The sequence below is a fragment of the Teleopsis dalmanni genome, unplaced genomic scaffold (assembly GCF_002237135.1).
Source record: "Teleopsis dalmanni isolate 2A unplaced genomic scaffold, ASM223713v2 unscaffolded_contig_0263, whole genome shotgun sequence".
Lineage (NCBI taxonomy): Eukaryota > Metazoa > Arthropoda > Insecta > Diptera > Diopsidae > Teleopsis > Teleopsis dalmanni.
The window spans coordinates 1-15,844 of NW_024031645.1; the positions used below are offsets into that span (position 1 = coordinate 1).

General features: G+C 28.8%; 2 protein-coding genes across 2 annotated transcripts; one reads left to right on the forward strand and one right to left on the reverse strand.

Moving 5' to 3' along the window:
- The first annotated feature begins 2,536 nt into the window (after window positions 1-2,536).
- On the forward strand, window positions 2,537-4,175 carry LOC119663263 (mitochondrial inner membrane protein OXA1L-like). Its single transcript, XM_038072916.1, has 3 exons — window positions 2,537-2,759; window positions 2,847-3,930; window positions 3,992-4,175. The coding sequence occupies exons 1-3, from the start codon at window positions 2,694-2,696 to the stop codon at window positions 4,150-4,152; spliced, it is 1,311 nt and encodes a 436-aa protein (XP_037928844.1). The 5' UTR covers window positions 2,537-2,693; the 3' UTR covers window positions 4,153-4,175.
- A 121-nt stretch (window positions 4,176-4,296) lies between these two features.
- Window positions 4,297-4,949, reverse strand: LOC119663264 (MIP18 family protein galla-2). The gene is made up of 2 exons (XM_038072917.1): window positions 4,730-4,949; window positions 4,297-4,667 (listed from the first exon to the last, which is right to left on the reverse strand). Exons 1-2 carry the CDS (start codon window positions 4,848-4,850, stop codon window positions 4,318-4,320), a joined length of 471 nt encoding a protein of 156 aa, XP_037928845.1. The 5' UTR covers window positions 4,851-4,949; the 3' UTR covers window positions 4,297-4,317.
- Between the last annotated feature and the right edge of the window lie 10,895 nt (window positions 4,950-15,844).

Sequence of the window (15,844 nt, forward strand, 5' to 3'; positions counted from 1 at the left end):
TAAATACAAGTGCGATCCACTAGCAAATTTTCAAATACATGAGACCATTTGAGAGAGTATAACATCCCTGTCGAAATTTGAAAATGCTACACAGACTTTACTCGTACATTGTATTTCAAGTAAAATTTGTGTTGATGTGTAAATCAGCAGTTTTGGTTTGAATTTAAATTTTTGTATTGTTTATTTGCGCGGTACTTGTGTTCTCATCAGACTTTACACAAAGCTGTTCCATGAAAATCTGTGTAAAGGGCATAATCTGGCACTTTATTTTTGTTACGCCCTCAGTTTGCAATTTACTTGTGTTTTACTCGAGTTTTACTATGAGTAAATAAGGTAGTGGAACAGACCTTATTTGTATGTCGAATACTTTTATTTTAAACTAGTATAATGAACTTAAGAAAAGCTAATGTGGATATATATAAGTTGTACTATGTTTACACTAACGTTTTTATATCGATAATTGTGCACTATTTTATCGCATTTCTTCTACAAAATTCATTCAAAGTAGGTGAGATGAGAACGCGTTTCATTTTAAAAAGCCTTTTTTTAGAGAATACCATTTAGAAACATTTAAATGCAACAAAACTTGGTTTAATAAGTTCTACAACCGAAACAAATTTTTAACCATTTAAACTCAAAAACAAATGAATTTATAATTTTTCCTAATAAATTAATTTTTAATAAAAAATTTGTTAAAAATATCAAGAAATAATTTGATTTCAATGTACGTTATAATTTAATTCAGAGAAATTTGTGTCTTTTTAGCAAATTTAAAATCGAATTAATCAAAAATTTTTTTTCTACTATTTCGCTGTTTAATAAATAAGTGTAAACACTTAAAACTATATTCTCAAATATTACTCACTCTGATAAATTACATGTGAAGTATATAGATGGAACTTCTATATATTTACACTATTCAAATTAAAAACATTTTTGCAATAAACTCAAAATTACGGCTACACTTAAGCCTTTTTATTTATTAAAAATAAATTTTTTGTAAGTTAAGTTTTTGACAATTAGATGTAAATACCATAAAAATTGTAAAAGTACACAATTAACAAATAACTAAGAACTATGAAGAGAATAATATTTAGATATATTGCAATGTCGTATCTATGTTTGCAAATGTAATTAGAAGATAAATATGAACAAACACATATAACAAATTTTAGGATAATTTAAATAAAGTTAAAATTAAGTTAAGTAAAGATAAAATAATAACAATAATGTATTTCCTATAGTTTATTTTATATATAATTTTATTTTTATGATTTTGTAACAATTTAATACAATTGAATTTAACTCTAAATATTTTGTCACGCTTGCTATTCGTTTTCATGTCTTATTTATTTATATTAGGCCTTTTCGGTGGCTCGCAAGTACGGCAAAAAATGCATGTTGGCCTATGTTGGCCACGCGAGTCATTGGCATCACTGTTGCAATCTGTCAAATGTTTTGTTTTGACAAACAGCAAATCTTGTATATGTGCATATAAATCAAATATATTTTTATAAAAATATTATAAAATTAAAATGAACACGGAATTAAAAGGAATGGTAAGAATATTGGAAATTTAAAAATAAAACACTAAGATAAGTAAATTTTTGTAGGTACTGTCGATGTAGGGAGAAGAAAGCAACGTTTTGCAGCGGCCGAGGAATGCAAGTTATTTCATGGATTTTTTAAATGTTATAAATGTTCGTGTCAAGTAGCACTCTAGAAAACACTTCGTTTCCTTTGTGGTCCATAGTTTGCGTATATTTCTATAAAAAAATTTTTTAGAAAAACTTCAAAAATTATGTTTGTTTTATTAATTTTACGTATGTAAACTACAAATTAAATGAAATAAAAAAAATGTTACTTGGTAATAACTAACATAATAAAAAATTCAATGTGCTTAATACTTACGATTTCTCCATTCTTATTATTTCTTCGTTACTTTTCAAGATTTTTCAAATTTTTGAATTCTGTTTGAATTTTTATTTCCTCAATTTTTGACATTTGATTGCACTATTCGTTGGAATTTTCAATGAAGGTTCACAATAGTTCGCTTATTGCGTTGGTAACATTTTTTTTTACTGGCCGATGTGGTTGGCCAGCATAACTATGCTGGCCGAGGTAGAGAAAATAGTGTTGTTGTTTTGCGTACATTGCGGCCAGTATAGGCCTACATAGGCCAGCAACTTGCTGTTTTTTGCCGTACTTGCGAGCCACCGAAAAGGCCTATTATAAATACTTAAGCAGTTTCTGTTAATGGAAATTTAAGAATTTGGAAAAACAAACAATAATAAATGTTTTCGATATATGAAATAAAATATTGTATTAGATGAAATTATTAACATAATCACAACATACACAATATACGCATAAATAGATATAGAAATTATAAACATTATTTCTCTTAATTTTTGTTTTTTAAATTCCTATTTGTGTCAGACATAATTATTTAAATAAAATATTTAATCTGCCATGTTTTGTAATCTCCGTGTAAATATAAGTCGTTTTGTCTTAAAGAAATATTTAGAATATTATGTTTATGAATGCAACTCTGAATTAATATTCTCTTTCATAATTTTTCTCTCCGAACACCGCAGTTGGGGCAAGAAAATTTAAAAACATTGACTGCAGTGAATATTTTTATATTAATAAAATAATTAATAAAACCTGAGAAACAATTTTTGTAAAATAAAATGCTGCCCCCACATCAGCTCTTGCGCTATGCAAAACTACCAGTGGTTAAGAATTTACAAGTGAAGGTAAAAAATTGTAAGGCGAAGTAATGACATAACCTGCAATGAAATTCATATGTGAAATAAAATTCTAAAATAATATGTACTTTTCAGTTAATTGCTCCCGCATTAACAATAAATAGACGTGATTTACATATATCAACAGTAACACGCAAAGTAACACCGCTAAAATCTAACCTACAAACACCATTGGCCGGCATTGGACAATTGAGTTTATTGCGATATGCCAGCAATGCTCCAGTGACCGCAAATATCCCACCTAGCACAAACGTCATGACTGAGGCAACATCAGCTGCAGCTGACAAAACTGTTGTAGATCTAACAAGTTTACCAGAAGCACCGATTGCACCGACTGAAGAATTGGTAACAACAGTTCTCAATGCTGCAGGTGAACCTACGTTTGCATCAATTGGTTTAGGTGGATGGTCACCAGTTGGATTGGTACAAAACTGTATGGAATGGTTACACATAAGTTGTGATATACCATGGTGGGGTGCTATAGCTATAGGTACTGTTGTAGTGCGTACCGTGCTCTTCCCTCTGGTTATAATGGCACAACGAAATGGCGCAAAAATGAACAATAACATGCCACAAATGCAAGTGCTGCAGATGAAAATGTCAGAGGCACGTCAAACTGGTAATGCCATAGATGCAGCACGTTATGCACAAGAAATGATGCTTTTTATGAAAGAAAAAGAATTAAATCCATTGAAGAATTTATTCGTGCCGTTGGCGCAAGCACCTATTTTCATATCATTCTTTATGGGACTTCGTGGCATGGCGAATACTCCAGTAGAGTCATTGCGGGATGGTGGTCTGTTTTGGTTTACAGATTTAACAATAGCTGATCCTACTTTTATGCTGCCAATAATCACAAGCGCAACACTCTATTTAACCATTGAAGTTGGTACTGACAGTGCACGACTATCAGCGGCCAATATGGGTATGATGAAGTATGTATTACGTGCATTGCCCATTGCGATATTTCCATTCACTATGAATTTCCCTGCGGCAATCTTGACATATTGGGCATGTAGTAATTTTATATCACTGGGTCAAGTGGCTTTACTTAAAATACCACAAGTGCGTGATTATTTCAAAATTGATAAAATGATGATACATGCTGCTGGATCGCTACCAGCTAAGAGCAAGGGATTCGTAGGTGGTGTTAAGGAATGTAAGTTGTAAAAGAAAATTCAAATTGTTTTACTTTTTACTAAATATTTTTTTATTTTTAGCTTGGCAAAATATGAAAATATCCAAGGAATTAGAAGAACGTCAGCAATTAAACGAAATACGTTTTGCAAAAGCGGGTAAAGGTCCACTAATCAAAACGTATAAATACGATCCAACGAAACCACAACCTACTGCTGTCCAAGCGAAACCAAAAGATGTTTAAAGGCTTATGTGTATTTATAGTTTTTATTTGATAATTTTAAATGTAAATTAGATACAAACGGTTAAGAAGAATAAAGGAATTTTTTATTTCCATTGTTGACGATAAAACTATATTGATTATTATTGTAGTTATAACTAAAATATTGTTTCTCACATTTTTCAATTCTTATGCCTTCATTGATATGCACTGATTGATCACTTCGGTAAGATGCTTGTTTTCTAGTGCCGCTGCTACACGTTCCTTGTCTGCCAACTGCTTGTTGACGGCTTGCTCGGAGGCATGTGTACCTGGTGTTATCTCTACAGTTACCTTAAATCTTGCAGGCAGTGATCGGAGGAGTTTAACGCGTATGGACAAACCAATTAACGTAGCCATGGAGCAATGTGGTATGGTTGGTGTAAAATTTACATGCACTTCATTATTTTTATCTTGTACGTTTATTAAATCCTCTTGTACGACATGTAATTGTTCCAATGTCAAAGGATGTTCTGGATCATTAATGTTGCGTATAAGATCTGGAATGTTAGTAAAAGTTTGTATTTAATTTTTCAAGTAGTTGCAAATTTTTTTTACTTACCAAATATTTCACGTGCATCGAATGGATCAACAACATTTTCATCTTCCTCATTTTCTGTAATTATGCGTTCTTTGCATTTTCCATATACATTGGGATTAATATTTTCTATTTCCGTCGGCATATTTTGCGCTATTATGAAATAACTTCTGCTTCAATGTACTGAATTTTGTCAAGTATTTATAATTTTTTGTTTAATGAATAAAAACAGCTGACTTTGGACACTGTCAAAACACTACAATGACTTTCAAACAGTTCGAAGTCTACAGTTGACAGCTGGCAGAGTTTACAACTATCTATAACAGACAAATCATTTTTAATATATGTAGAATAATAAAAAAAGTTTTATTTACTTTTTGTATTCAAAAAATTACTGTAATTAATATAACATTTGTAAATAAAAGTAGAACAGTTAGAAAAGTTAGAACAATAATTGTCACGTTTAAATTTTTGCAATTTTTATAAAATAGTAATATATGTTCAACAGAATTAAGCTGTAGTTACTGCCATTTGTGACATTTTCTTGAACATTTTTTATATGCCACAGATAAGTTATTGCAATCAGTGTACAGGATTGATAGTTGAAAACGTTTTAATTGATAACAGCTTCTTTAAGTGTTTATTAACTAAGAAAAAAATATGATTGCTGCTTTTCAATGCTGAGTTTAAATTATTTACATTACACAGCAGTTCGGACTATTTAGTCAAAGTGTTTCTACAGATTTTAATAATATTATACACTTCACTTAAGAAAGTACTTACTGATAGCTTCAATTGAAACATCTAATTTTGAAAAAGTTCAATATTCTGGACACAGGTTTGTGCAAGTTTTTATTAGTGTGATCACTATAAAAACGTAAAAACCTTGAACATAGATATCTTAAAAAGTTAGATAAATTGATATAGTACGTAGTGTAAAAACCTGGTCAAAATAGCCGACTATATTAAAATCTATAGTCAAATCAACGTTCTTAGGAAACCGTGGCAAAGTCTCATTAAAATTTTATGTATTTTTATCATATTAATTCTCGAAAATTAATTGGAATTAAAATCTATCTTTTTTCGGTAAAACTATCTATGGCAGACCATTAGTCACTGACAAATTTTGCTCGACAAATTAAAAGGATAAGGAAAGTCTAAGATTGTGGTTACATTGCACGCGAATTTTGTATTGCGTATCCATATGTTTTCTCGTGCGAACATATTTCATTTGGAGGTTACTCTGCTTGCGAAACATTTTCCACGAATAAATATTAGTATGAGAGAGAAATCACTCTGTAACCATTCGCATATGATTAGATTAATTTGATTTGTTCGTACTTGTAAAATTTTTTCAATTCGAAAAAACTAGTGTTGATTATTTGTTCAACTCACTTACATTAAAAAGTAAACGATAAGAATTGAAAAATAGTGTTCAAATGTTTAGTAAAACTGAAATGTTTAATATATAATTAGGTCTGTTCCATGAGCTACTCGTAGTAATTTAGAGTAATACGGCGTTTACATTGGCCGAAAATGGCTCATTTTGAATGAGCCATTTGAAAGTGTTTACATTCGTTCTATTTCATTTGTTCTCATTTCAACAGCTGATTTTTCAAGTTGCATGTTGGCACAGGCCAAAAAAATGTTGCATGAAGGTTAAATATGCCTTCAAACCTTACATTAGAAACTTAAAACATATTTTTAACTTCGATTAATTTCTTTTTGGGAAGTAAAAGTTCTAAAAAGCAGTGCATCGTTTTCAAGAAAATGCAACCACCAAACATTTGTTTACCTTTTTTTGTAAATATGTTAAAAACAGCTTTTTCAAACTGTCAAAATGCCATGAAGAGCTTTCATTTAGGGTATGTTCAATGGATTCCTTTGCATTTGGAACATATGTGGAATGCATTCGAACGTCATTCATACAGAATGTGAGAAAATTGCTCATTTTTGTGCTTGAAATTTTATATGCAAGAATGAGCCATTCGATACTCATTTTCGATTTTTGACCAAAATGAGCCATTTTCGGCCAATGTAAACGCCGTATAACACTGTGTATACACAAATGCGTTCCACCAGCAAATTTTCGAGTAAATGAGACCATTTGAGAGAGCGTAAAATCCCTGTTGAAATTTGAAAATGCTAGACAGACTTTACTCATACATTTTATTTCAAGTAAAATTTATGTTGATATGTACATCAGCTGTTTTGGTTTGAATTTAAATTTTTGTATTGTTTATTTACGCAGCACTGGTGTTCTCACCAGATTTTATACAAAGCCGTTCCATGTAAAGAGTGTTATTTAGCACTTTATTTGTGTTACGGTCTCAGTTTGTACTTTACTTATGGTTTACTCGAGTTTTACTACGAGTAGCTGGTGGAACAGACTTATTATTTCAGCAAGTATATTCTAATGACTTACTCTTTCTTTTGTTGCTGCTTCAAAATTGTTGTGGTTAGTTTTAAAATGAATATTTATTTATATTATTTGTATCCAATGGTAAATTTAGGAATTAATTTTTTTTTCAAAATTATTTGTGTAGAATCTTTTAAACGAAAATGGTGATCGATGAACATTTGATCGCCTACATAACACGGCCGTCATTAAAATTGATAAAAATTTCACAATCTAATTTATTTTGTTAATGATTTTTAAAAGTAATTATGTTTTATGATTACATTTGCTTATATATATTATTATATACATTTAATAATTTGAAAAATAAACGTATTATAAAGTTTGTTTAAAAAATGTTTAACACAGCGGCTAACATACTTGTGGAACTTGTGTGTATTCTGTGTATTGCATCTCGTTCAACGAAATTTAGAATTAAGTGTTCAGTGTGATTTTAACTCGATTGTTGTATGGTGTCGGAGTGCCGCTGTAATAGGGAAAAAGTGTTTTTATATATTTTAAATATATTAAAATTGATGCATAAAATCTAAAAAAATAATAATGATTTAAATAAAAAAATAATATTTTAATAACTAAAAAAAAATGTTTACTCTATGAATATAAAAATTTTTTTTTCAAGTTGAAAAGAAAAAACGGTTCTTGTTGAAGTAAAATTGAAAGTGCCGCTATGTTAATACAATAAGAAAATAGCAACAATAAAATGTGTACAGCAAAACTTGTTTTTATAACAATGAATTAATTTAAAGTGGCAAAATTTCTATTTCAAAATAAACAAGAAAAGCATAAATTAAAATTTTTCATGAGACATTCTGAAAACAGTAGCAAGCAGTGTTAGCATCTCGGCATCGCATCCTGCTTTTTATGACCTTTTTCCCTACGTTATTATTCGTTTTTCATTTATTTGCCTTTGCGTTCGTTTTTCGTGCTCCACCCTCAGCGTCCGTCCTTGCAAGGAATAATAATATTGTACAAGAACACAAATTGGAGCAGCAGGGAAAGCAACAAATTTAAATTAACGTACATCGCTGGCGTCTTTGATTATCATTTCACACACGCACATACACACACACACATGCGACAAACTTACAAGTTGCTTGGCATCACACGTACAATGTTTTCCAGTTTGGTTTTATGCAGCGGCATTTTAACCTCTTAACGCGTTGCCCGGTTGTTTGTGTTTTGTGTTTTTAAAAGTGAAAATCTCTTCTTGTTTGTGTCTTACGGAATTTTTAGTATAAAATTGCTACAAACATATGATTTGATTTTGTCGGCGCGGCGTAAACGTCAGAAGAGAAGAGTGCAAAAGGCTTAATCGCTATCCTCGGTTAAAATTCTTGCTCTGTTTTTTTTTTGTTTTGCATTGCACGAACTTCTACAACGTATGTGTGCGTACTTGTGTTTTGGTTACCTGTTAATAGCAAATTACCCCAGCTACAAAATTGTTAACACGAAAATGACAACAAAATCATTGAGCGAATAAGAAACTTTCGATTAAGAAACAAACATGCCATGCCGCACACACAAGGGCAAAGGCAAAGGCAAATAAGAGGCGCATTGTGAAGGAAGGTAGGTAAGTGCATGTAAACTGAGAAGAACGAAGAGTGATGATTCTTCTATTGAAAATCATTAATTATTTTAACTTAATTTTCAATAATTGGATTTAAGTGTTGAAAGAGCATTTTTCTTATGCTATGAATATTAAATAAATTAACTTTAGTCTTTGGAGTGTTTGTGTGTGTGTGATCATGCAAATGTAATAGAATGAGGCTAGCTATTCTATGTTTACATTTGCAGAAAAGTTGGAAATTTAAGTGGGAGTTATTGGAAAATTTTCAAGCAAAATATACAATTAAATTAGTCTCTCTGAAATATATTCTTGCAATGTGCAATATTTATATTTATTATATTTAATATTTAATATAATGTAAATAAATTATAATATATAAGTAAATATAATACAAATAAATAAAATAATATAAATAAATATAATATAATTATTAATATAAAATATTAATATAATATTAATATTTATATTAAAAAGTAATTGAATTAAATAATTCAAAAAAAAATTTTATTAAAAATTTTATTTTATTATAGAAAAATATATCTTCATTAGGCTCACATTTTTGATACGATTAGGTTAGGTTTATGCGAATATAAATACTTACACTTAGACTCAATTGTTGACCATTGCGTTGTACAATTAGACCCATTGTACAACTGCGGCAACAAAAAAAAAATAGGGCTTGTAAGTTGGTCAGTGAGCACATTTCCATATTTTTCTACGAATCCGACAATCGCTTTACGGCAAGTGTGAACCGGGCGTTAAAATTGCTAAGACTATGTGACTTATAATAACCATTGTTTTCAATATGGCTTTTTTTAACTTTTGTTAAATCATTTGTGTTCTAGATGAAGTTAAGAAAATCTGATATCTCTACCTTTGTTAACTCTGTCAGGTTAACAAATGATTTTCTAGACATTGATAGATTTTAGTTCCACTTTATAAATGAAACTTCTACACTGCCAACTTGTTGAAATGCAACAACATTAAAAAATTCGTGCAATAGGTTAGGTTAGGTTATACCGGCGATCTTAGTGGATCCCCGACATAGGCTTTTGGGTCCATTGTGCTAACGTATAAAGAAAAAAATTGGTGTTTCAAACTACTTGGAATATGTGGTAAATATTACAATGCTGTTTAGTGGAACGTATTGAAGTTCATCAAAATCTATGAAGTAGGAGGCCCCTAAAGTGTTGAACCTATGTCGTCAATGAGCTGAGCAAAGAGAAAACAGATGAGAGGTACTTTCATCATCTTCACCACTGCTTCGACAGGTATAATTGAAGGGGAGATTCAATTTTCTAGCATGGTTACCTAATCTACAATGATCTGTAAGTAAACCTACCATAAGACTGATATCAGTACGTGGCATCTCAATTAGAGAATTGGATTTCCTTTTAGTGAAACGTGGCCAAATTACATACAGATAACTGAATAGCAATAGCAAAGTGGCAATTATATATTTAATTGAATAGGGGTTATTTATATTTTTTACAAAAAAAGTAGTTCACTTTTCGAAAAAACTCCGCTTAAAAAAAGGAAATGATAAGTTTGTTGAGCTTCTGTTAAAGCAGAAAACGTAGTAAACAGTATATAAATAATTCCGAAAGTGGTCGAGTATACGATTTAGAGCCGAGGCTAGTAAGATTTCCACCGATATGCGCCCTATGTTGTTCTGGTGATTAATTTACTTGGTTTGTTGCTAACCAAATTATCCGAATTTCATAAAGTTTATTATATTCTTCATAAAGTAATCAATTTAAATTTACTTTTTAAAATATTTTACATTAGTGCACTATCTAGTACGTCTTTGACACCATTTTAAGTTTTTAGATAACAAATGTCATTCATAATTTAGAAAAAAAATACAAATTAAAAAAATTTGAAATTGAATTTTTAATCTACATATTATTACTGTCTTTTTCTTGAAAAAAAAAAAGAAAAAATTGAAATAATGGAGTTTTGTTCACTATAAAAAATCTTGTTGGTTTTATTTGACGTTACCAGTTCCACATATCGAGTCCAAATATATTTACTAGTATTTTCTCTCAAAATGGGTCGGATCATACGGTGAGTTTTATACAGATATATCTTTATATATATATATTTGTATATATACAAAATTTGATTCTTATCTACATATATGAACGAGTATAATATGATGTATAGGTATTGGTAAAATATGTTTTAAAGTTCTTATAAAACTCAATAAGATTTGATGTAGTTCTTTTTGTTTCTCTTATTTTAAAATAGGCATTCTAATTCATGATATTTCATTCAAAAATCGATCTACTGAGCTTTCATATCCTTAAACTGTTTCACTCAAAAAATTCTCTTCTATAATAAACAAGTGAATCCTGATTAAAGCCAAAATAGTAACCTTGTATACATTAAGACTGAAAAGTTTTCGGAAATTCTCATTTAAAATTCGCGCGCTGTATATTTTTCGATATTTTAAGTTTATGTAGTTTGGCAGCCCTGTCCTTAATTACTATGCCAAAAATGAGCGCGATCTGTCAGACAGTTCGTTTACGGCAGCTGTTGAAACCAGTTCACCTCAGTAGTGCGTTGCGAAATGTCTTCGACGGTCGTACGACCGTCCTGAAAGGCTTTGTACCACTCATAAACTTGAGTTTTCGATAAAACTGATTCCCCATAAGCCTTTTGTAGCATTCGCAACGATTCTGCACACGAAATTTCGTTCGAAACACAAAATTTGATGCAAACTCTTTGTTCAATATTTTTTTCCATTGTTTTTTTCGCAACGCACTACTGAGGTGAACTGGTTTCAACAGCTGCCGAAAACGAACTGTCTGACAGATCGCGCTCATTTTTGGCATAGTAATTAAGGACAGTGCTGCCAAACTACATAAACTTAAAATATCGAAAAATATACAGCGAGCGAATTTTAAATGAGAATTTCCGAAAACTTTTCAGTCTTAATGTAGTCACGGCTTTGTGCTAATCTTTAATTAATTTTGTAAATATTTTTGTCAGCTTACCACTATACCATCTTTACTGTAGATATCGATTTTCTTTCTTATTCGATTCCATCTCTTCGAGTCTTGAGCGGTTATTAGCCTATCAAATTCGTTTTCTTGTTATTTGATAATTAATTGCTATTAATAATAACAATATTCTCAGTATTAAGTAAAATTTTAACTCTTATTTGTTGTTAGCTCTTATTTATGAATATTTGGAAATTTGACATTCAGATATGGATCCAATAGAAAATAATATAAAAGACGTGGGTTTATTACTTTAAATATTTTACTTTCATTTGAATGTATACGCATTATACTTATGCTTTATTAAATCTTAAGATGTATATATATTTTTTAAAAAATTAAGCATTATATAAAATATCTGATAAACAACTGTTTATAAATTTAAATGTTTAATAAAATTTATAAATTTTATAGTGAATGTTTAACACTTTTTTCTCTAGTAGCCTATCTCAACATATAAGTATTTGGCGTAAAATAAATTAATTAGTCAAAAACTTATCTCTACGTATCAGGTTCAAGTGAACTGTTTGGGTTACTCAAATTTAATTTCATTGTTTATTGATGTATGTGGTATATATATATTTTGTTTTTTTTTTAGTTAAATTTATATATATTAAATTCTCAAGTGTTCTGAGAATTGTATATATACTTTCATTTTTTATAACAGGACGTCATTATTTGGTGAGGTGGTTTAAAAAAAACGATTAAAACAAAAAATTATTAAGTACATATCTAATCATTGAACTCTTTAGATGGTATGATTAAAAATATTTATTACTTTGCTTCTTAACGACTAAATGAAATTTATGTAGTTTTAGGAAAATTTTTAAATTCAAAGAATTTTAATATTGAGTAATAAATTAATTGTTGAAAATTATAATTTATTACACTTCCAAGTTTAAATAATAAAGGTGAGGTCAAGATTTTAATAAAAAAAAATGAACTGAAACTTGAATTTTATGTTTTACATAAAGGTACATAAATGGTTTACATCAAGTCTGTAAAAAGTCGAACTATTCAGAGATAATTCGTTAGCGGTTCCTTTTGACAATATAAGAATTATCTAGAAACACATACTTCGTAGGAGTAAATACTTTGCCTAAGAATAGAACAATTCTGTCTTTCTCTACACATTTGGGGTAGACATAAATTAGTTTATAAGGATTTCTTATGTTAGAAATTCTTACATTTGAGGAAACAATTTTAAAAAAAAATTGTACAAGAGGGAAGGTACTGAGTTTTTTCATGAAAAGAAGACAGTCTTAGTAATTTACCGGAAATTTGAAAAACTTAAAAATTTTGATTTAATATAGTTAAGAACACACTGCCAGCACTTTTCTTTTGGCATAAAATCGATCTTAAGAAATCAGAGTTATTTTAAAGAAGATACACTGCTGCAATAATGAAATTTTCAATACTAAAGTAAATAAATTATACATTGAAAATGTTTTTATTACTATATCCATACAAATTGTTTAATGTAAATTAATAATTAGCTTATAAAATATCACTTTTCAATAATTTGTTTTCAATAAACAGTTAATTATTTCGTGCTATCTATTGTACTTAAAATAAAAAACTTCTTTAATACGTAAGACAGCAACGTTGTTTTTCAAAAGAAAGTTTTTTTATTTTGTACATAGATTTTGCAATTATATTGTTGCATAACTCAACCTTGTGCTGCACGAGTTTCTCAATGCAACTCACATCAATATTTATCTCGGTGAACTATTAAAATGAAATAAATTAGAAAATATATAATGTCTACGTTAGCAGTAGAATTGTTGAATAAATGTGTCATTAGGATTAAATATTTCCAATGCAAATCTTTGTATAATTTTCTACTTTGAAACATTTCCTCTCAACTCAACTTAAATGTGTACATAATGCAGTGAATAGAAAAAAGTTATTATTATTATGAAAAATTTATAGTACACTGCGACCCAAAAGATCTATTGTGCCCCTTAGTCGGATAAAAGTATTTCGCCAAGTCTGATTTCTTTGATGAAAGACACCATATGGCCTATCTTTCCTAGTCCTGAATTCATATGTTCCATGAAATACACACCTAGGTGTTTCTTCCAGTGAAGGAGCCATCTGTATATCATGTTTTCTCTTATTATTTGAGTTTTAGATAAGCCTTCTCAATTCTTTTTGTTGCCAAGTGCAGGTTTGAAGTTTTTTGTAAAGTTTTACTTTACAACTATCAAAAGTTAGAAAAAGCAGAATAAAAATGCAGATAGTATTTTAAAATAATAGTACCATTAGATATGTAAATATCTATAGAAAGCTTCTTTATAAACATTCTCAACATTAAAAGTATATACTATAGTTCTGACTGTAGATTGAAAGAAGGTCGAATAAATTTAATTTTTATTTTATTTAGATTTTTCTTAAATCTAATATATACAAAACATTAATATAATAAAAATAATATTTTTATTTTTTGTTGTTTTATCGTTTATTTATTTAAATGTTTTATATATGTTTTTTGTGTTATCATAATATCTTGATAAAAGTAACTTAAAAAAATCGCTGTAGATAATAAAAAAAACACCCACAATTTTTTTTTAATTTTTTTTTTCAAAAATTCGTTTTTTAATATTTTGACTATATTATATAGTCTATATATAACTGATATGACTATATTATATGGTCAAAATTAGACGGTGTAACAAATATCCATTATATGTTTTGCTATACCAAGACGCTATTGTATATAGGTCAAATATTATCTATTGGGTGAACAAATTTTCTAAAACAAAAACATTTTCTTTTTTTTTTCTCTATTCTTTAAAAATACTTTTGATCGGATTAATTTTTTTTCAAAAATTCGTTTTTTAATATTTTGACTATATTATATAGTCTATATATAACTGATATGACTACATTATATGGTCAAAATTAGACGGTGTAACGAATATCCGATATAAGAAATCCTCTGAAAAACAATCTCTCTTTAAAAATGAATTTTGCATATCAAGTGTATTCGAAATAATGGAAGACCTTGACATTATATGTTTCACTTAACCAAGACGCTATTGTATATAGGGCAAATATCATCTATTGGGTGAACTAATTTTCTAAAACAAAAACATTTTCTTTTTTTCCTTTTTTTTGTTTTTTAAAAATACTTTTGATCGGATCCGACACTCTTAAACGAATAAATGTTGTCTGACGATTAATATCCGCTCAATAGAGTTTTCACTGTATCTAATAATAAAATAAATTGATTTTTTTTGTACAAAATGCTGGTCCACAATTTAAAAAAAGAGAAACACATAATAAATATTGATAAAGATTCTTCTTGTGTTTCAAGATTTCAGGTATTTTCGCTCTCAGTTTGTTTATGTTTTATTTACGTTTCGCTTACCGACCTGTTGATCTTTTTCTACTCTGACGGACTTTGACTTTGATTTTTATAATTTCTCGCTCTTCTTAAAAGATACTTTCTGTACGTGTTTCATACATACAATCTTGTGATGTAGCGAAAAACGCATGTGACTTACAGTTTGTTTATTTGCGAACCTGTCTGGTTTAGTTGTAAATTATATATTCTCTTATTTTAAAAGGTAAATTATAATGAATGACTTATTTCAGCTTTTACTCTATTATATTTTATACTCTAAAATATTTTATCAAATTTTTTAAGATTTGCTGTTGATGAAGTATTTGTCTATATTATCTCATGGCCCATTTAATTTTATGTTTTTATTTATTTTGTGTTTAGACTGTTGCTAAATGAAATTTTTTATATCCAACAAAATTAAATTAATTTTTTTTTATAAAATTTAAAAATTTCGAGAAAACATTTAAATGCTGTAATATTACTGTAAATGTTATAAAAAATATTTTTTCTTTTAATACTAACGAAGCTTTCACTTTTTTTAATTACTTTTTTCTGTGTTTAATGGACTAATTTTTTGCGTAAATATTTTATTTTATTGCTAATTAATTTTATAACTTTTTCGGTTTTTGGTTACTAAAACTCCACTTATTTTTTTTTTATTTTACTTTGGAAATCATTTACAAATAAATAAAAATTCGTCAGTTCACATGTTGCCAAAATGAATTTTTACCTTGAGCTGATTTGCGTCATCTTACGATGTCTTATTTCTCGACTCTCTTTTGAACTCTACAGATGCTTT